Below are 19,934 nucleotides of genomic sequence, written 5' to 3'. Positions count from 1 at the left end.
CAGACCCTGGATGCGTGGGGCCACCAGGCCAAGGCGGGCAGGAGCTCAGCAGGTGGAGGGGCTGGGGAGTCAAGGATGTGGCAGGGCTGGGGTATCCTGGAGCAGCCCCTCCTACAGCCTTGCCGGGCTTTGCTTAGGAGGCTGGTTGTTGGCTCAGGACCTGCCTGGCCAAGTGGCTTTGTGCCTTTGTCCCTCTCACTGGCAGCCGGGAAACCAATGGCCAGGGCCGGGGCCGACAGTGCAGCTCTGGGTGGACTAAGGACATGGAGTCTGAGCCCTCAGCCCCAGACCAGAGCTCTGCCCTCCACACTGTCCCAGAGGGGCCACCTACCTTCTCCCTATGGCCCTGGGTAAAGGGCAGCTTGCCACTCCGGTGGGACTCACCACCCGCTCCCCAGCCCCTGCCCTCTCCCCCTCACCCTGCCAGACCTCAGCTTGGGCCCACCTTTTCCTGGCATTGCGCACTCCTCTCACATTTTCTAAACTTGCTCAGCTGCTTCCGGCAGAGCTGGAAACGCCCTTGTGGCAAGTAATGAGGCGCATGGGGAGGCCCCTCTCTTCCCCAGGCCCGTTTCCCATCTGTGCGTGGTGCAGCCCTGGGTAAGCCAGTGGCTAAGAGCCACCTGGTGAAAACATCCGGGGCTTCTTGGAGTCTGTCCTTGAGTGACTCACCTGTGTGCCATCTGGAGGGTGGTCCTAGCCTGGGATGTCCTGATGGAGGAGGAGGGGTTCAGAGGCCTGTCCAAACAGGTGGCTATGCTCCTCACGTGTGGAGAAGAGGGCATAGAAACCACGGTTCAATGGGACATACATCTGACAGTACACTGATGGTGTATCTCCTTCAGGCATGGCTGGATCCAGGAACCCAGTAACTCTCATCAAAGCCTGTCTTTCAGCCCTTGGTGCATGCCTGCTCCTCGCTCACACAGCTGTCCCCTCAGGGTGGCACTTCCAGACTGACATTCCACAGCTCTCAGCCCCGGATCAGATGCAGGACCTTGTGCCCAAGCCCATGGCATGACCGATTATTCCAAAGTGATGCAGTGATGTGCCAGGTGCCAGTCATGTGCCCCTGTCTGGAGCTAGAAGGTCCAGGAGGTCAGCCTGGATGAGGTGGGGGTCCCCACTGGAGAATTTGGGGTTGTTCCTAGAAGACAGGGTGGATGCTGGCCAGAGCATCAGATGTTTGTCAGGGGGCCCAATTCCATGTCCTCTGCCTCCCAAGTCCATCCTATATGGGCTTCCTCTACCAGGGGCTTTCCATGTCTGACTTCCATGGCCTCACCAAGCCCTGGGGAAACAGGCTCCTTGAGACCTCACTTAGCAAGTGGCAGAGTCTGGACTTGCATGAGGTTGCTGGCTCCATCCAACCCTTGGTCATCTGCCCAGATCAGATCATCCCACCCACCTCCTGCAGGCATTTATTGAGCACCTACTATATGCAGCTTGACTAGGAACCCAGAAGGTCATGTTGTTATTGAGCCTAGTGAGTGATTGGAGGTGCCAGGCTAGCTTTGCCTTCAGGGGGTACCTTGGAGAGGATCCAGCCCTGAGGGTCCCCTGAGCCCGGGCTGTGGGATTCCCTGGTAGACTGCCTTCCTGGGCTGGGGCAGTGCTGGCAAACTGCCTAGCATGAGGCCTCTCATCAGCCCCTTTGCCTTATCCCCAGAACAATCCGGCCTGCTCGCCAGCCTGCTACCCTACTGGAGGGTCAGAGCCCCAGCTGGCGGTGTGCAGCTGCTGAAGCCCTGCAGCTGGAGAGCAGCACCCATGGGCCCTGAGTCCAGCACTGAGCCCACCTCACTTAGGATGGCTACAGAGCCGGTGGCCCTAAGTTAGGAATTTCAAATGGTGACAGCAGAGCAGTCAATTGAGCACAGAGCCCCACGGAACCACCCAGGTTGCAGCCTCGTGTGCCCTGACACTCCTAGCCCACAGTCCAGCCTGCTGGGCCCCCTCTCACCCCTCCACTGTGAGGGCAAGTCTGGGGCGTGCCTGGCAACTGCTCTGACTGGCTGTCCGCTCGATTGTGGCTGTCCCCCCTCTCCCCTGCTCTGCCTTCCTCTCCCGTGGATGGAATGAGGAAGGGGGAGCATGCCTATCCCCAGAAGGACCCAAGTGCCCGCTGTCTCTTACCCCACCCTCCAGAGCCCGGGTGCTCCTGCCAGGGATGGAGGTGGGGGCCCTGCCACCAGTCACCACCCTGCTCTCCACACTGTCACAGTGGGGCCACCTAAGTTTTCCCCATGGCCCTGGGGAAAGTGATGGGCTTTGTTTACAAAGCTTTCCCAGCCCTGGCTGGTTTGGCTCAGTGGCTAGAGCGTCAGCCTGCAGACTGAAGCGTCCCCGGTTTGACTCTGGTCAAGGGCACGTGCCTGGGTTTCGGGCTCGATCCCCAGTGGGGGACATGCAGGAGGCGGCCAATCAATGATTCTCTCTCATCACTGATGTTTCTATCTCCCTCTCTGAAACCAATAAAAATATATTTTGAAAAATAAAAAAATAAACAGCTTTCCCAGACTCACCGGCCCCCTAAGCAAAGCCCCGGTAAGGCTAAAGGAGGGACTGGTTCGGGGTACCCCAGCCCTGCCACACCCTTGACCCCCCAGCCCCTCCACCTGCTGAGCTCCCGCCCTGCCTTGGCCTGCCAGGAGGGACAGCTTGTTTCTTGTGTTTTCTTTTTTTTTTGTTTTTTTAAAAAATATTTTTTATTGATCTTTTGCAGAGAAGAAGGGAGAGGGATGAGAGAGTTGGATCAGCTGTCTCCTGCACGCCCCCCAGTGGGGATGTGCCCGCAGCCAAGGCACATGCCCTTGACCGGAATCGAACCTGGGACCCCTGAGTCCGCAGGCCGACGCTCTATCCACTGAGCCAAACCGGTTCAGATCTTGTGTTTTCTTGTTGTATGAGTGTGTGTGGCCAGTAAGTGGCTGAGAGTAGTGGATCACACTGCTCTCCCCACCCCCACGCCCCAGGTATGTTTAAACTCCCCCTTCCCCCCACTCCACCCCTGCACTGGGCCTAGCCCCATCTGGAAAGTTAAAACCTTCCTGCTCCCTCCTGCCTCACTGGTCCCTGCTTCGGATGTGCCTACAACCACCAGAACCCTTGGGAAGGGTGGAGAGAGAAGAGCAGAGCCCCCTCCTTGCCCTGTGGCCCCTGGGTCTGAGTTTGCTCACGGGGGCGCACACCTGCCCCACGCAGGGCCAGCAGGGCAGCAGGTGCTCAGCAGGCACTTCGAGAGGAAACGGTGCTCAGGGCACAGCCACGAGTGCTTCAGCGGTCGGGACCGTGGGAGGCTCCACTCCACAGGCTGCTGGAGCGCAATAGGGCCCAGTCTGTGTGGCAAGGGTGTCAGGGACTGAGAGCTGAGAGTTCTGCCTTGCACCTGGCCCCGCCCCACTTCCCAGGCAGTGGTGGTGAACCCACATCTTGAGAGGTGTCCAACTCTGGGCCTGCCCTGGCCGAAGCTGGAGGACACCTGGAGGCCAAAGGCAGGCCTAGCCATAGGCTCAGGGGTCCGCACAGGTCCTCTGACAAGTAGCCTCCCTTGATCCTCTCCCCTGAGCCCTCTGTGTTATTCAGGCTGGCAGTGCACTCAGCAAAATGCTGCGGTTGCACCAATAACAGCGTGGGATGAAGGTCTCACCAGGGAGATGTCAGCAGAAGTGCTTGGTGTATCTTCAGGGACAGATACACCAGGGAGCTGACTCACCTAGTGGTCAGCCCAGTCCTTGTTCTTTCCCGGTCTCCTTCTTCCTGGTCAAATGCACACGTGATGGCTGGAGCACAAGCAGCCATATTGGGCCATGAGGTGACAATGAGAATGGGACCCAACACGAGAAGGGTGGTACAATAACATAGAAACCGGGTCCCTGAGGATGCCTGGTAACTTACCTGCCTGTAGCTCTAACTAATTCTAAAGGGCAGGCAGCCAAGTTGGCTCAAATGTCCCCCCAGCAGGGTGGATGGCCACTCCAGCATCCTACAAAACATTTCATAGAAAAGTCTCCCAATTTTTAATTTTTAAATTAATTTCAGAGAGGAAGGGAGAGGGAGAGAAAGATAGAAACATCAATGATGAGAGAGGGTCATTGCCTCCTGCCTGCCCCCTACTGGGGATCAAGCCCACAACCCAGGCATGTGCCCTGACTGTGACCTCCTGGCTCATAGGTCCACGCTGAACTGCTGAGCCACACCAGCCGGGCTGTCTCTCATTATTGGTGTTTCTATCTCTCTCTCCCTCTCTCTTCCTCTCTGAAATCAATACAGATTTATTTTTTTAAAAGTTGGCAGAATTTAATGGGCGCAGATTGCTCAGGTCCCGAAGCCATGGGGAAAAAAAGCAAAAGCCCCTTGCTGCTGCTATGGATAAGTTGTCTCTCTTCAGGTGGTGGGTTCAACACTAAAAATACTCTCTTCCGACCACAGGGCGCCAAGCACCGTCACGTTGCACAGATTGGAAAGTTGTGTGGGAAGGACCAGCTTGGGCCACGTGAGGGGCAGGGCCAGGCGGCAGTGGCCACCGCCCGTGCTGCACCGGGTAGCAGATTCCCCAGCAATCCACAGAAGGCAGTGGGGGTGGCAGGGAGAGAAGCGAGCCTCAGGCCAGGCTCCCGGGGCAAAGGCCGGTCAGCAATGCTGGGCCCCAGCATTCTTGGATGCCCAGCCCTGCTGGAGCGCAGGAGGCAGCTCTGGCCGCAGACAGAGATAAGATATCAGCTCAGGCCCAGAACCTGCTGGGAAGGTAGGAGTGGAGTTGGGGAAAGGGCAGCAGGTGATGGGCAGGGCTGGCATTGCTGACTTGCTCTGCCATATGGCCCTGAGCAGGCTGCTCCACTCTCTGAGCCTCAGTTTCCCCATCCAAAGTGGGGAGCAATTGCTGCTGCTCAGCCTCCTCGAGGATGATGCCTGTGAATGTGCTTTCTCAGGGCAAAGCCCCGCATGCGGCTGGCGCCTCTGACCCCAGCAGCCAGGCCTCAGCCCGCAGGGTCCGCTGGCTGCGGGGTCCTGGTCCATGATAGTCCCTGATTCTGACTCAGAAGGAATTGTGATAGGGAGGCTCCAATCATCCCTGCCTAGGGAGTCAGAGACGGGCAGGACTGTGGGGTTCCCTCTTGGGGCTGGCCTGGTCTGAGAGTAGTTCTGGTGGGAGTAGTCACCACAAAATGATTAGACCAGCATGTCTCAAGCTCTGGGGACCACATATGGATGGATCCCTGGGGTCCTGAGAGGACTCTGGGACCTGAGATAGGCTCAATGGTCAGGATGGAAGGGGGCACCGTGATGACCCCCCACTATGTAGCAGGTCATCAGTCGGTTGATATCATGACCCATGAGGCCCCTAAGGTCTCAGCCACCCAGGAGCACCTGGGCATCTTGTTCAGGTGCAGATCCTGGTCTGGGACGTGTAGGGGCTGCTTCCGCAGAGCAGGCCCAGTCGTCTGCTCATCTGAAAAGTGGGAATGTGACACATAGTGTCTACTCGGTCGGCTGTTGCAAACATGAAACTGGATGAGGCATAGAAATCACAGGCCTGGATAATGTCAGCTGTCACTGTCATGTCACTACTGTCTCCTTTTCTGCTCCTGTCCTTTGTCCCATTCCTGCAGAATCTTGCCTCTGGAACTAGCCTCTTCATCTAGCAAAGATTATGAAAATGTCCCTGAGTTGGTTCCAAGGCACCTTCCTTCCAGCCTCCAACTGAGGGAGGGTTCCCAGCCTCCAACTGAGGGAGGGTTCCCACCCAATCCTTGCCTCAGGGCCAGGAGGAGGCAGCAGCAGTTGGGAACCCAGCATATTGCTTCTGTTTAAAGGGGGTAGCATGGGGTGATCCATGGGCAGACTGGAGGCTCACTGGACCCCAACTTCTCCTCTGGCCCCAGCTCACTCACCTCCAAGTTCATGGCCAAGGGTTGGGCTGATAGATTGAGCCTCTCTAGGGCCGGTCCTTTTTTTCTTTTTTTAAAAAAATACATTTTTGTTGATTTCAGGGAGGAAGGGAAAGGGAGAGAGATAGAAACATCAATGATGACAGAGAATCAATGATTGGCTGCCTCCTGCACGCCCCACACTGGGGATTGAGCCCACAACCCTGGCATATACCCTGACTGGGAATCGAATTGTGACCTCCTAGTTCATAGGTTGATGCTCAACCACTGAACCACACTGGCTGGGCTATGACCTGTCCTTTGAATGAGGGTCAGAGCCTTAGGGACTAGTCAGGGTGAGGGTCGTGGAGGGTGGGGTGGTGGTTTTCCAGGATTCTGATGGGTCAGGGCCAGGCCTACAAGGGAAGCTGCAAGCATCTCCCTGGCAACTGGCCTTGTCCGTGTCCGGGCTTGGGGGCCGGCATGCCCTCCATACCCTTCCCTCTCCTGCTGCAGTCGGTTTCTTCAAGGGTAACCATGGAAACACCTTTGTTTCTGAGGCCCAGCCCCGCCTCCCTCTGGTTTTTCTCAGCAGCAGAGGCTGGGAGGGATTCTTTTCCAGCAGCGGCTGACAGTGGGCCCACCAGTGAGCTGGCCCAGCCTGGGGATGGGGACGGCTGGCTTTCTGGTCCCAGAAATGCTGCCTGAGCTCCACCCTTGCTACAGAGGCCCTGGCCACTCCCCTTGGCCCTGATGTTTACAGGGAGCACCAGCGTCTGCCACTAAGGCCTGCTCCTGACCCCCAGGCACCCTTGCCCTGCTGGGGGCAACCTGTGTGTCATTCCCCACTGCTGGAAGTGGAGAAACACATTCTGAGGAGGGAATGCAGAGGCCCAACTGGGGCTGGCTTTGTAGGAGAGGTAGCGGTAGGCAGGGTCTTCAGGATGTGCTCTGTGATCGTGGGGACCAGCAGTGCTCTGGGGGTCTATTCACTGACTTCAGCAGGAAGGAAAAGGTAGCTGGCCAGATACCTGAAAAGTCTAGAATAGAGCACGCTTAAGGTGCGGCTGGTCCCAGGTGACTCGGGGTATTTGCTTTTGTTTCCTCTGGGTGGGCTTCATTCTCGGGTGCTCCCTCCATTTATGGTGACAGGATGCTTCAGCAGCCCCATACTTACATCTTTCTGTCACCTACCTCAATTCTGGGAAGGTCTGTGAGCAGATAGGAGAGTCATTTGACCTCAGCCATCCCTCTGGCCTGAGCTCTCTGATCTCCAGCAAAAACCCCAGGACTGACCCTCCTTGGCCAGTACAGGGTCACCTGCTCACCCCTGAGACAGCCTGGTTCATATTACTCCACCCACCCCAAATCAGACCCAAGACTCAAATGGAGGAGGGTGGGAGACACTGATTTGCAAAGGAAAATTGCGGTGCTCATAAGCTCAAGGCCACACAGCTAGTAAGGATGCAAGCTGGGGTCTCACTCCAGAGCTCCTGGGCTTAACCATGGAGCCACTGGAGGTCAGGAACTTCCAAAGATTTTAAACAGAAGAGGGAACGGTCAGGAATGCAGCCAAGGGTAAATAGGCGCTGGGTTTTGCTGAGCGGTGAAGGGCATGCCAAGGAGTTTGGGCGATGGGGAGGCCTGAAGATGCTTGAGTTGACAGAGGCACCGCCGGGCCTAGGGAGTTGCGAGCCTTGGGCACAGAGCCCGCGCCAGCCACCTGACTCGCTGTTTGTAAACTCAGCTCTCCAAGCCTCGCCCCTTCCTACCTCTCGCCCGCCCTCTTCGGGTCAATATCTGCATAACCCCGCCTCTCCATGCTATGATTGGCTATTAGCGTCGTCACTCCTCCATATGGGCGGGACCTTCGAGGGGCGTAGAAGGTGTCACTCCAGCGAAGTGATTAGTATAGTCCCGCCTCCCAGGACTGCTCTCGGGTGGAGCACTGATTGGGCAGGCGGCGGTCTACGCGGTGGCGCGGGGCGCCTCAAGTGGCTGGCGCGGGCTGTCAGTCCGCGGGCGGCCGGCCGCACTTCCGCCTCGGTGTCAGTGGGTCGCGCGGGGCGGGGCGGGCAGCGAGGCTAGGCGGCCGCCGGACGGACCGCGGTCCAGGTGAGTGACCCAGCCCGGACCCCGGCCCGGAACCCGCATCGCCGGGAACGGCTCCCGGCCTCGGGCGGTTGGGCGGCGAGGAGGCCGGACCGGGCCCGGGTAGCCCGAGCCCGGAGCCCACCCCCCGGCGAGCAGGCCCCGGCCCTGGAGTCTCGGCCGCGAGGGAACTTGGGAGGAAAGTTGGCGCTGGTGGCGGGGCGTTGGGCCTAGGTCCCGGGCGGCAGCGGAGACCCCGCGTCGCCAGGCAACTGCGGTCCCAGCCAGACCTGCCGCCGCAGCCGGAAGTCGGGTTCGGGGTGAACTCGGAGGCCGGGGCGCCTGCCGGCCTCGGTCGCTGTCGGGGTCATCCATACGGTGGGCTCGCCGGCCGGGGGGCATTTGGACCCCTGGCTTCACTCGCATATTTGCGGTGAGAAGTCGGTCCCCGCTGCTAGAGACCCCGCCCCCCCGGGGCGGCCACCGGTGGAGACCTCTCGCGGAAGGCTTGTGCCCGTGCCCACCCCCGACCCTGCTCTGTCTTATTTTTCGTTTGTCACCATAGCAGACCACACGGCCAGTGGGGAGCTCCTACCTGGCGCGCGTGTTAGCTCACCTAGACATGCCATCAGATTTTCAAGGGCTCCCTCCTTCACAGTTAACGCGGGCGGCGACCGGGAGAGTAGGACTTGCACTTGGTAGTTTGTAAGCACAGATGGAGACCGGTTTTCCAAGCAAGGTTCCTTCCTGCTCTGAGTTAAATTCCACAGTTGATCAAAAACCCGGTGATTGTGTAAGCTGGTGAGCCCAGAAGCTGGTGGTTAGGTAGTTGGGGTCGCTCCTGAGTGAGGGGATCGCCTCCCAGGAAGCTGTGCTCAGGTTTGGGGGGTTTATCCCGAAGGGTCAGTCTAGGGTAGTGATGGCGAACCTTTTGAGCTCGGCGTGTCAGCATTTTGAAAAACCCTAACTTAACTCTGGTGCCGTGTCACATATAGAAATTTTTTGATATTTGCAACCATAGTAAAACAAAGACTTATATTTTTGATATTTATTTTATATATTTAAATGCCATTTAACAAAGAAAAATCAACCAAAAAAATGAGTTATAGGTTCTCCATCACTGGTCTAGGACAAGCTCTGGACCTTGTGATCCAGAGCTTGCCTCTAGGCACAGCTCTTGCGTTAGCCCCTTGCTGGGCCTGCCTGTGCCCATCTGGAGATGGGTCTCATTGCCTGTGTCCCCGGAGATGACAGGCCACAGCGAGCGAGCAGCGGCCCTCCTGACTGTGCTGGGCTTGCCATCTCTCCTGGCCCCGTGTGACAGGTACCCCCACCTGGTGGGCTGATGAGAGAAGCAGATGTAATGATTGCCCCCAGCAGGCTCTGGCACATGGCAGGTGCTCCAAATCGTTAGGTCCCTCTCCCTTGCTGAGGACAGGAAACTTAGTGGCTACACTTCCTTCTTGACCAGCCCTGGGTGCCGGAGCTGGTGTCATTTAAAACAGGACAGTGAGTGATGAGTAAACAGATGGGTCTTCTCAGTAGAATTTACCTTTCCTGTTTGCCTTCTGTGCCCCCCTGTTAGCAGCTCTTACCTGAGGTGATGATGACATGTAGCAGTTGTTCCAGGATGGCCAGAAGCACCTTATAGTTGCTTCATCCACGTGGTCTTCGCAACAACCTGCGAGACCAGTGCTGACATGAGCCTCCGTTCACTCACGTGGCAGCTGAGGAATGGAGAGGCGAAGTAACGTACTCTGCATCCCGCAGCAGAGTTATGGAGCAGGGAGGCAGTCTGGCTCTGGAGTTCACACTCTTTTCTGTTGTTGCTGTTAATCCTCTCCCGAGACAGGGAGAGAAATATTGATGTGAGAGAGACACACTGATAGGTTGCCTCCCACGCGCCCTGAGGGATGTGCCCTGGACCAGAATCGGACCCGGGACCCTTCAGTCTGCGGACTGACACTAACCACTGAGCCACCGGCTAGAGCCGAAGTTCACACTCTGAAATTCCTCTCTATACACCCTTTTAAAACCAAAATTTTCATTTACAACGTCCCCTCGCCATTTTCCTTTAAAACATTCTAATTGTGCTGCATTACAGTGTGTCCGAACTTTGTTTCTTGCCACAGAGATAATCGATTTTCATTCTTTTGTGAGCACAAATGTTTATAAAACCATTTTATTTCTTCTAAAATAAAGTGATTCTCGGTGAAAAGAATATTATAACTTAGAATAAATAGACTGAGAAAAAAAACCCACAAAGTGATTATCATGCTGTCCCAGATTTAGTCAAAGCCCCTTGCCTTAGTCAGTAGTGAAGTCATTACCGCTCGTGGTGGCAGAGGGGGAGTTGGAGGAGCAGGATGACGATGGAGGTCCACAGTGCAAAGGACAAGGTTGCCCTTGGGGATTCGGCTCTGAGCGAGCTTAATGCAGGTGGCTGTTGAGTGTGCATGAGGCTCCTGCCCTCCTCTCACCTGCATTTAGGGCTCAGACTCCTATCTGTTTGACATTTCGATGCGATGCGCAGTGTTACTTTAGTGTTTAAGAAGTGAGTGCCACTTGCTTCTCATCCTAGACTCCTATCCGTGCCTCTAGCACACGCTAGCAAATGAGTCCTAGATAGGATCTGTGCTAAAAAGTTGCTCAACTTTCCAATTGTATTACATCCAGCTAATTACATAAGTAACACTTTTTTTGTTTTTGGTGGGGCAAGTTTTGAAACATTTTATGTACTTTTATGCTATCTTCCAACAGGGAATTAACTGTCTCTTGCATATGACTGCTTTGGTATTCCCATGAGAAGCCAAGGTCGCCTCTTGTCCTGGGGTTTGGCTGTGGTGTCCATAGGCTTACAGAGCTTATGTATTTGCAGGAAAGCTGTGACAATGGGCCTGACGTGACCAATGTGTTCCATTCAAGAGGTTAGGAATCTTCCTGGAGATCAGAGGGCGAGCCCAGGCTGGGAGCTCTCGGGCTCCGGCACCGGCTCCCTCACTTTCTAACTTTGCCCGCAAAATGGGTTATTGTGTGGAATACATGTGAAGAAAATGTAAGGAGTGTCTGGTGTTGTACTAGGTGCCCAGTTCCCCTTCAGTCACTGACCTGAGAGCATTGACACTGACCCCACCCAACAGTGACGCATAGACACACACAAAAATTGAATTTAGAAGTGAGGCCACATAAATCTTTTCTTAGGCAGATTTGCATTCTATTGAATGTTACAGTGACACTTTATAAGAACGACTATAAAAAGACCCCTGGACCCATGAGCACCTGCTGTCACTCAGCTGAGGCCCTGGACAGTATGTGAACAGTGGGGGTGTGGCTGTCTCCTGGTCACTGCCGTACTTCCTGCTGGAGGCTGACGTTCATAGAGTTTATTTATTGTTTATTCCTCACCCGAGGATATTTTTCTATTGATTGTTAGAGAGAGTGGAAGAGAGAGGGAAAGACAGAGAGACATTGATATGAGAGAAACACATCAACAGCTGCTTCCTGCAGGAGCCCCAACCAGGGCCCAGGCTGGGGAGGAGCAACCGAGGTACTTGACTGGAATCGAACCCGGGACCCTTCGGTCCACAGGCCGATGCTCTGTTCATTGAGCCAAACCGGCTAGGGCAGTAGAGTTGAGCACTAACAAGGGCGAGGCTTGATTCTGGAACTCGGTGCACTTTAAGGTTGGTCTTGAGCTTATCGAGACTGAATGGAAGTTAGTATTTGAACATGACTTAAATATTAAGAAATATTTAAATCCTAAGAGTTCATTTTAGGGACTAGTTTGACACGTTAAATGGCAGTTTCTTTGGAAAGTGGTTAATTTGTATCTCTGCTGTAATTTTTATGTTTTCAAAGTGTTTTTCATGGTAAATCTCTGGTGTTGGCCCTGCCAGGGTCAAGCCCACTGTGGATACATGGTGTGGAGGACCCACCCATGCCCACAGCTCTCCTTAATGACCATGTGGTTAAATGGTCTCCTAGCCGTGCCCGTGAACATCATGGCGCTTCTTTCCTTTTCTATCCAAATTCAGAAAAGAACTTAGGGTCCCCTGGCAGAATCTCAGAGCATCTCGTGCTGTCACTGGGACCTTCTGGTCACACAAGTACTCTGACCTGTGCCCTGAGCTGAACAGTGCAGTCCGCCTTGGGAAAGGACTGTGAGCAGCAGTGATGCTTCTAGACTTCTGCCTGGTGTTTGCATCTGTTGCTCCTTCTCTGCATGTCAGTGGAATCTTGCGGGTTGTTTTGAGACCTGGACTCTGGGATTGTGCTGGCCGAGCTAACCCTGGTCCCGCAGCGGGTCTGAGAAGGAGGGCAGAGGGAAGGTGCGCTTCTGTTGACCTGGGCACCTCCCTCCCACAGCTCTGTTGACTCATGCCGACATGGGAACCACCGAGTGGCTCTTGGTTGGCAGACCTGTCTGACTTGAGCTGGTACCTTGACCAGAGGGTGGAAGCACTAGCCTCAAAAGGTGCCAGGAAAAGCTTGTTCCAGGCTGGTGTCAGGTGCTTGGGAAGAATGGTCTGAGGATGGTTTGTGGGGAAGTTGTCCTGGCTTCAGGTTCCAGAGAGGACGATGGCAGCCAGCGGGGAGGGCAGGCTGTGACACACAGGGTGAGAGCTGTGTGTCCCACTGAACCAACGAAGGCTGCTCCCAGGCTGAGAGAGAAAAGTCAGCTGTCATCTGGCACCTGTACGCTGGGCTTGGCTGGAAAGTGACTTCCACTAGTGCCCAAATATCAGGGTCGCTGTGTGATCTGATGTCCCTGCAGAAGCTTTAAGGACTGCAGTGGTGGCAGATGTTAACAGGCACCTGTCTGATACTGAAGGAGAAGGGCCAGGGCCACGTTTACTGAGCTCGGGCTGAGTTAGGCTCCGAATGCTGGCATTCCACAGAGAAATTAGCGTGGGAAATGTTATACCACCTGCGGAGCAGGTAGTGGGGAGGGAGGGGGTTTGGTTTCCAGTGCAGTTGCAGCCCCCAGTGTTGCCACGGTTCTGTTTTTAAGGCAGTTCTGCAGGCATGGGGTTGACTGCCGATGCTCATCAGGGTAGAAGGTCCCTGGCTGACTTTGTAGGGTTTTCACCTGGCTGCTGGGAACCTCATAAGAAGTGGGGCTTTGGCCCGGCTGGTGTAGCTCAGTGGTTGAGCATCGACCCATGAACCAGGAGGTTACCGGTTTGATTCCCATTCAGGGCACATGCTCTAATTGTGGGCTCGATCCCCAGTGGGAGGCACGCAGGAGGCAGCCTATCATGATTCTCTCTCATTGATGTGTCTCTCCCTCTCCCTTCCTCTTTGAAATCAATAAAAATATATTTTAAAAAAAGAAAGAAGTGTGGCTTTGGGAGGGAGGCCCGGGCATGTGCAGCACATCCCACCATGTTGCTATGCCCTCAGGCATGCTTGGAACCCCTGGTGGGGTCTTAACCCTATTCTGGATCAGCGACCCCTTTGAGAACCTAGTGGAGAGTCTGAGTCATCTTCCTGGGGAAAAATGAACACAAACAAAAGTTTGTCATTTTCTCTTTTTTATTTGCTCTCTTTGGGAGGGAGGGTATAGTAATTCAGGGATTTTCCTGACCTTGGTTTAAACCCCACCCCCATTAGGGCTCAGGAAGTGTAGTTGGGAGTGAGCGGGCAGGTCTCATGTTGGGGTGACCAGTTTCTCAGCTCAGTGAAACTGGTTCAGAGGCTGAGCAGGTGGAACTTGTGTGAGAACTGACAAGGAAGGCCCTGGGGTGGGAGAGGCAGCAGGCGAAAGGGCAAGGGTCTCAGACTGGATTCTGCCTGATGGAGCTGGCATCCGAAGCATCTGGACTGACTGCATAGATGCTCCAGGCAGGGCAGCAGGGCACTGGGGACACGGGGATGGGAGGTGGGGTGGGGGGTGGGGGGTGGGCATGCTCCACACCCCTCCAGGGCTTCCCACTGCCCCTAGGGCTGCAATGCTGGGTCTTCCAGTTGTCCAGTCGCCACCTGCTGGTCCAGGGCTCTGGTTCTGCTCTTGGAAGTGGACAAGCAGAGGGCAGTGGCCCTACTGACGGGTCTGATTTCTCCACTGCTCTCAGGGTGCATGGTGCCTGGGTGGGTGGGGCTGCTGCCCTGAGCTTCCTTCCTCTCCCTTGCACGGAAGAGCCTCCATTCATCTTGTGTGGGTTCTGAAGCACTTTGATCTGGATTGTTCTAGATTCATGACCCTGTTCCTCGAAGTATCTGGTGTGTCTCTGGCGCTCACTGTTGAATATCCGTTTCTAGGGGAGGCAAGGGACTTGGGGAAACTTGTGGATGGTGGGGCTCTAGGCCATCACCTGTCAGGTCCCAACCAGAAGTGCTGGTCCGCTGGCTCCTCAGGGTCAGGCTGGTGTCCTCTCTGCCTGCCTGTCAAGGCCACCCTGTTGGCCATTTGTGCATCTTCCTTGATGAAATGAAATGTCTGTTTAAGTCCTTTGCCCATTTTTGAATCAGGTTATTTTTTGTTGTTGAGTTTTGATGCCTTTCATTTCTTTTTCTTGCCTGCTGACTCTGGCTAGGACTTCAGCACTGTGATCAGTAGCGCTGGTGAGTGGGTGTCCTCGTCTTGTTCGGAACTTTGAGCAAAAGCTTGCAGCCTTTCACCTTTGAGCATGATGTTCCCTGTGGAGTTTTCAGCTGGGGCTGTTATTGTGTTCTGGCAGTGTCCTTCTGTTGCTAGTTTATTGAGTGTGTGTTTGTTTGTTTGTTTTTTATCATGAAGTGTTGAAGTTGGTCAGATGGTTTATCTGCATCCATTGAGATGATCATGTGTTGTTTTTTTTCATTCTGTGAATGTGATGTATTACATTGATCTTCGTATGGTCCTTGTATTCCAGGAATAAGTCCCATTTGGTGTGTAATCCTTTGAATGTGTTGCTGAGTGCATTTTAATGTGTTTACTTTGCTAGTATTTTGTTGAGGATTTTTTGTATCAATGTTCATAAGGGATATAAGTCTGTAGTTTTCTTTTTTTGTAGTGTCTTTATGTGGCCTTGGTGTCAGGGTTGTGCTGGCCTCATAAAATGAGTTAGGAAGTTTTCCCATCTCCAGGTTTTTGGGAAAACTTTGAGGAGGTTTGATGTTATTTCCAATTGAAATGGTGGAATTCACCAGTGAAGCCATCAGATACAGGGCTTTTCTTTGTTGGGAGCTTTTTTATTACTGATTGAACCTCCTTGCTTTTGTTGTTGTTAATCCTTATCCGAGGATATTTCCCTTGTGATGTCTTCTTTGATCCATGGGCTGTTTAAGAGCATGCTATTTAATTTCTACGGTTTTGTGGGCTTTCCAGTTTTACTTTTGTTGATTCATAACTCATCTTCTTGTGGTCAGAGAAGATGCTTTGTATAATATCTGCCTTTTTAAATCCACTGAGATGGATCTGTGGTCTCACATGTCCTGGAGAATGTCCCGTGTGCACCAGAGGAGAATGTATATGTTGCATGTGTCTGCTGGATCATGTTGGGTTAGTTTGTTGTTGAAGGCCTCTCTTTATTTATCCTCTGTCTGGTTGCTTGCTAATGCATTTTGAAGTTATTATATATAATTTATATTATTTTGAACAATTTAAATTCAGAATTCATAGTTAACATCCAAAGAGGACCCAGAGTTTTTGTATCATTGGTGAATTTTCCGTGCTCTGTGAAGATTACATCTTGGTTGCCTTGCCCATTTTTATAGAGAAGAGAAAGAACACAAAATTCTGCTCTTTAGTGAGCTGACTGGGGACATAAACCCTCCAGGTCCGCAAGCTCTTAGCCAGTCACCTGATTCCCAAGTGACTAGATCTGTTTTTCTAAGAAAAACGTAAAGATGCATTTGTTAGACTTGAGAGAGAATCATGGATTGGCTGCCTCTTGCACACTGCATACTGGAGATTGAGTCCACAACCTGGGCATGTGTCCTGACTGGGAATCGAACCGGTGACCTCTGGTTCATAGGTTGACACTCAACCACTGAGCCATGCCAGCTGGGCTGAGCCAAAATAATTTTGAGGAAATTTAAGTTGATTTCAGTTTATGCTGATAATAGCTAACTTATATAGCAGCTTCTCCAGAATTGAAAATTGACTTCCTGTTGATGTGAAACAAATATTTTAACATGATTTTTCATTTATAACCACCTCCCTGTTCTGAGAAAGACTTCAGCACAATCCCTGAGCTCTGTCTGGCCTCAGATGTGGGAATGGAAACTATCCTGGTCGTGTGACTGTCCCAAGCCAGTCATTTTACCATTTCTTATACAACTTAGGTGATGGTTTTATTTTTAATTTATTTTTGTTAATCCTCACCTGAGGATATTTTTTCCATTGATTTTTAGAGAGAGTGGAAGGGAGGGAACGAAGAGGGGAAGAGAGAGAGAAAAAAAACATTGATGTGAAGGAGATACATAGATTGGTTGCCTCCCGCACACGTCCTGACCAGGGCCAGCAGCTCAGGTGTGTGCCCTTGACCAGGAATCAAATCCAGCGCTCGAACTACTGAGCCACTAACCTTGGCTGTAGATGAAGATTTTAAAATAAAAATAACTCTTCAAATAATGATTACTTATTGATCTATTTATTGTTGGATATTTGTATTATAAATGTTTCCTCATATTTTTTGAAATCATGAATTTTGTTATTTTTAAAATATATTTTTATTGATTTCAGAGAGGAAGGGCGAGGGAGAGAGATAGAAACATCAGTGATGAGAGAGAATCATTGATTGGTTGTCTCCTGCACTCCCCACCTCCCGCTGGGGATCGAGCCCGCAACCTGGACATGTGTACTGACCAGGAATCAAACCTGACCTGGTTCATAGGTTGATGCTCAACCACTGAGCCACTCCAGCCGGGCAAATTTTGTTATTTTAAAATATTTTTGTTTAATTCTCACTGAGGATATGCTTATTTGTTTTTCATTGATTTTTTAAAATTCTTTTTTAAATCATGTTTTTTTGTTTTGTTTTAAATATATATTTTTTATTAATTTCAGAGAGGAAGGGAGAGGGAGAGAGAGAGATAGAAACATCAGTGATGAGAGAGAATCATTGATCAGCTGTCTCCTGCATGCCCCCCACCAGGATCGAGCCTGCAACCTTTGACTGGCATTAAACCCGGGACCCTTCAGTTGTAGGCTGACGTTTTATCCACTGAGCCAAACCAGCGAGGCCTGTTTTTTTATTGATTTTAGAGAGAAGAAAGGAGAGAGAGAAACTGATGTGAGAGAGAATCATTGATCAGTTGTCTCCCATATGTGCCCCGACTGGGGATCGAACCCACAAACTAGTTATATGCCCTGACCGGTAATCGAACCCACAGACTTTTGGTGTAGGGGATGATGCTCCACCAACTGAGGCCCCTGGCCAGGCTCATGCATTTGTCATTAAATCATTAATTTTATTTCTTTGCTAAGATGTAATTGAGATTGGTTTTAAAAAATGACAAATGGCCCTGACCGGTTTGGCTCAGTGGATGGAGCGTCGGCCTGCGGACTGAAGGGTCCCGGGTTCGATTCCGGTCAGGGGCGTATGCCTTGGTTGCGGGCACATCCCCAGTGGGGGATGTGCAGGAGGCGTCTGGTCGATGTTTCTCTCTCATCGATGTTTCTAGCTCTCTGTCCCTCTCCCTTCCTCTCTGTGAAAAATCAATAAAATATATTTTAAAAAAAATGACAAATGGGTATTTGAAAAATGTTTCTAAGCCATAAAACTTCTGAAAGTTAAGTATGCCAAAATGTTTCTCCCCTTAGATCTGCACCACCTATTGGATTTCACCCCACAAAGCTCCCCGTGTGAAGCACCTGACACCGTCAATGTAGACCAGGCAATGATTCAGTAGGAGACTGCAGATCGGGGCAGGGCTCCTGGCTGCCAAGGATGAACGGGGACGAGGAGTTCTTTGATGCCGTCACAGGTGAGTGCAGAGAACGGACCCGGGTCTCAGACCTACTCTTCAGATGTGAGGATGGTCAGGAAAGCATGTTCCTAGGCTTGACTCCCAGATCTGGGGAGAAAGCTCAACTTTAGACGACAGGAGATAATAAGAAAGGGCAATTCAGTTTTTAGTCTTTAAAAGAGTTGCTCTTGCATGTAAATGCTCAAAGTTCAGTTATTTTCCACTTTCCCACAGCCATTCTAAGTAGTGGCACATAGCCCGTAGTTGGAAAGCTGCTCGGGTGTGCCCGAGTGGAAAGAGCGTTGCAGGGAGTGTTTGTGTGAGGGCGGTGGGGCAGCAGGCTGGGTCACTGGGCTGGGTGGGACACAAACTTAGAGCAGCCCCTTCCCCCCATCACAGTGACCACTTGAGGTCCAAAGCTCTTAAAGTTCAAGACGGCCATTCACTTTCTATCCGCCACCCTCAGGGCCCACTTTTGGAATCTCGTTTTGGATATCCAGATGTTAGTGATGGTCTTTCCAAGTGCAGTCAGGGGGTCACCTGTGCTGTTACCGCCAAAATGACCTGGCACCCAGCACAGCACAAGGTTCTTTGTGACGGCTGTCACTGTCCCCTGAGCTTTGTCAGCACGTTCTCGAGGCGTGCGCCCATCACCACCATGCTTCTCTTTCCCAAAGGAGGGGTGGGGGCCAGTGCATGGACAGGCAGCCCAGGTTACTGATTTATTCTTGTGGGAAACCCAGGAGGAAGGGGGCACTGAGCACGCCGCCATCCCTCAGGCGCGCCCTGTGGAGGTTCCCCCAGAGGTGTGTCTGTGACTCGCCTGCTCTTCACACTTCAGCTCTTGATGAGACTGAGCTCCACTTGGTGACAGGCTCAGGGACTTGCCTTCAGGCCTCCAGAGAGGCTGGCCTCCATGGGTCCCTCTCTCTTGGGAACCAGTGTGACCGAGACCACTGGCCATCTGAGTTTCTGCCAGAGGATTTTCCCGGAGAGGTCTGGAACTCACATGGTGTGGCGTTTGGGTGGTGCCTCTCATCTGTCTGCACAGCAGTAATGCTCTGCATGGACTCAGGAAAGGGGAAAAAGACAGGTGAAATGATTTGTCACCTCCATCCTTTGGTTCCAAGACAAACAATGGGAGGAATGAAGTGGGAAGGGTTCCCTTGCAGTGAAGTAGCCACAGAGACACAGAGCAGCCTGCTTCACTGTCTGGAGCACTGGGCTCCCCTTGTAACTTGCCTAAAAAGTCTCTGAACCCAGCAGTTATTAAAGGAACTAGAGGCCTGGCGCATGAAATTTGTGTACTCGGGGTGGCGGGGGAGGGTTCCTCAGCCCAGCCTGTGCCTTCTCGCAGTCCGGGAGCCCTCAGGGGATGTCTGACTGATGGCTTAGGCCCACTTCCCATTGGGCTAAGCTGTCAGTCGGACATCCTTAGGGGAGGCGGGAGAGGCTCCCACCACCACCACCGCTGCGCTCACCAGCTGTGAGCCCGGCTCAGGGCTTCCGGCTGAGCAGCACTCCCCCTGTGGGAGCGCACTGACCACCAGGAGGCAGCTCCTTTGTTGAGCTTCTGCACTGTGTTGGTCAGTGCATGTCATAGCAACCGGGCAGTCTGCCGTTTGGTTAATTTGCATATTAGCCTTATATTATATAGGATGACTTCAACAGGCAACCACTTCCTCCAGGATCCAGAACTGCTAAAATGAAAAGGTCTTCAAGTCCGTGAAACTGTGTACTGACTGAGGGTTAAAACTTCCCGAACTGGCCTGTTAGAAGGGGTTGTCTCTGAAGGATCAGATCACAAGTGATTTCAGGTTCCCTCTTTTCTGCAGTAAATACATGTTTACAGAGCACTGGCTTAATTTGAGGCAAGACCTCCACATAATTGTCAGCGACGTGTGGCCTGTTTACTGGTCACATGTCGGCTGTAGTTGAAGCGAACGGTCCACATGAATCTCTCAGCGCTGAGGGAGGTGTGTGGAGATAGGCCACCTGGCAGAGGACAGTTGGCAGACCCTGCAGACATTCTCTTAAGTCAGGACGTTTCAAGCTAAGTGTAGACTAGGGGTCAAGTAG

The 19,934-nt window shown here is 52.7% G+C and overlaps 1 protein-coding gene across 8 annotated transcripts in view; it reads left to right on the top strand.

Moving 5' to 3' along the window:
- Window positions 1-7,869: 7,869 nt before the first annotated feature.
- OSBPL2 (oxysterol binding protein like 2) overlaps window positions 7,870-19,934 on the top strand; it is a 48,994-nt gene continuing 36,929 nt past the window's right edge. For 3 of the 8 annotated variants that reach the window (XM_081096618.1, XM_081096615.1, XM_081096621.1), the window contains exons 1-2: window positions 7,934-7,985; window positions 17,710-17,873. In XM_081096618.1, coding sequence (XP_080952744.1) covers window positions 17,837-17,873 — 37 coding nt within the window. In that variant the 5' untranslated portion in view covers window positions 7,934-7,985; window positions 17,710-17,836. Of the gene's footprint in view, window positions 7,986-14,497; window positions 14,526-17,709; window positions 17,874-19,934 lie in introns of all 8 variants that reach the window. The other 5 variants (XM_081096619.1, XM_081096620.1, XM_081096617.1 and 2 more) reach the window with 4 other exon arrangements.

This window comes from Myotis nattereri (assembly GCF_964212035.1).
Source record: "Myotis nattereri genome assembly, chromosome: 8".
Lineage (NCBI taxonomy): Eukaryota > Metazoa > Chordata > Mammalia > Chiroptera > Vespertilionidae > Myotis > Myotis nattereri.
Note: the sequence above shows the minus strand (reverse complement) of the source record. Positions and strands in the feature narration are given on the sequence as shown.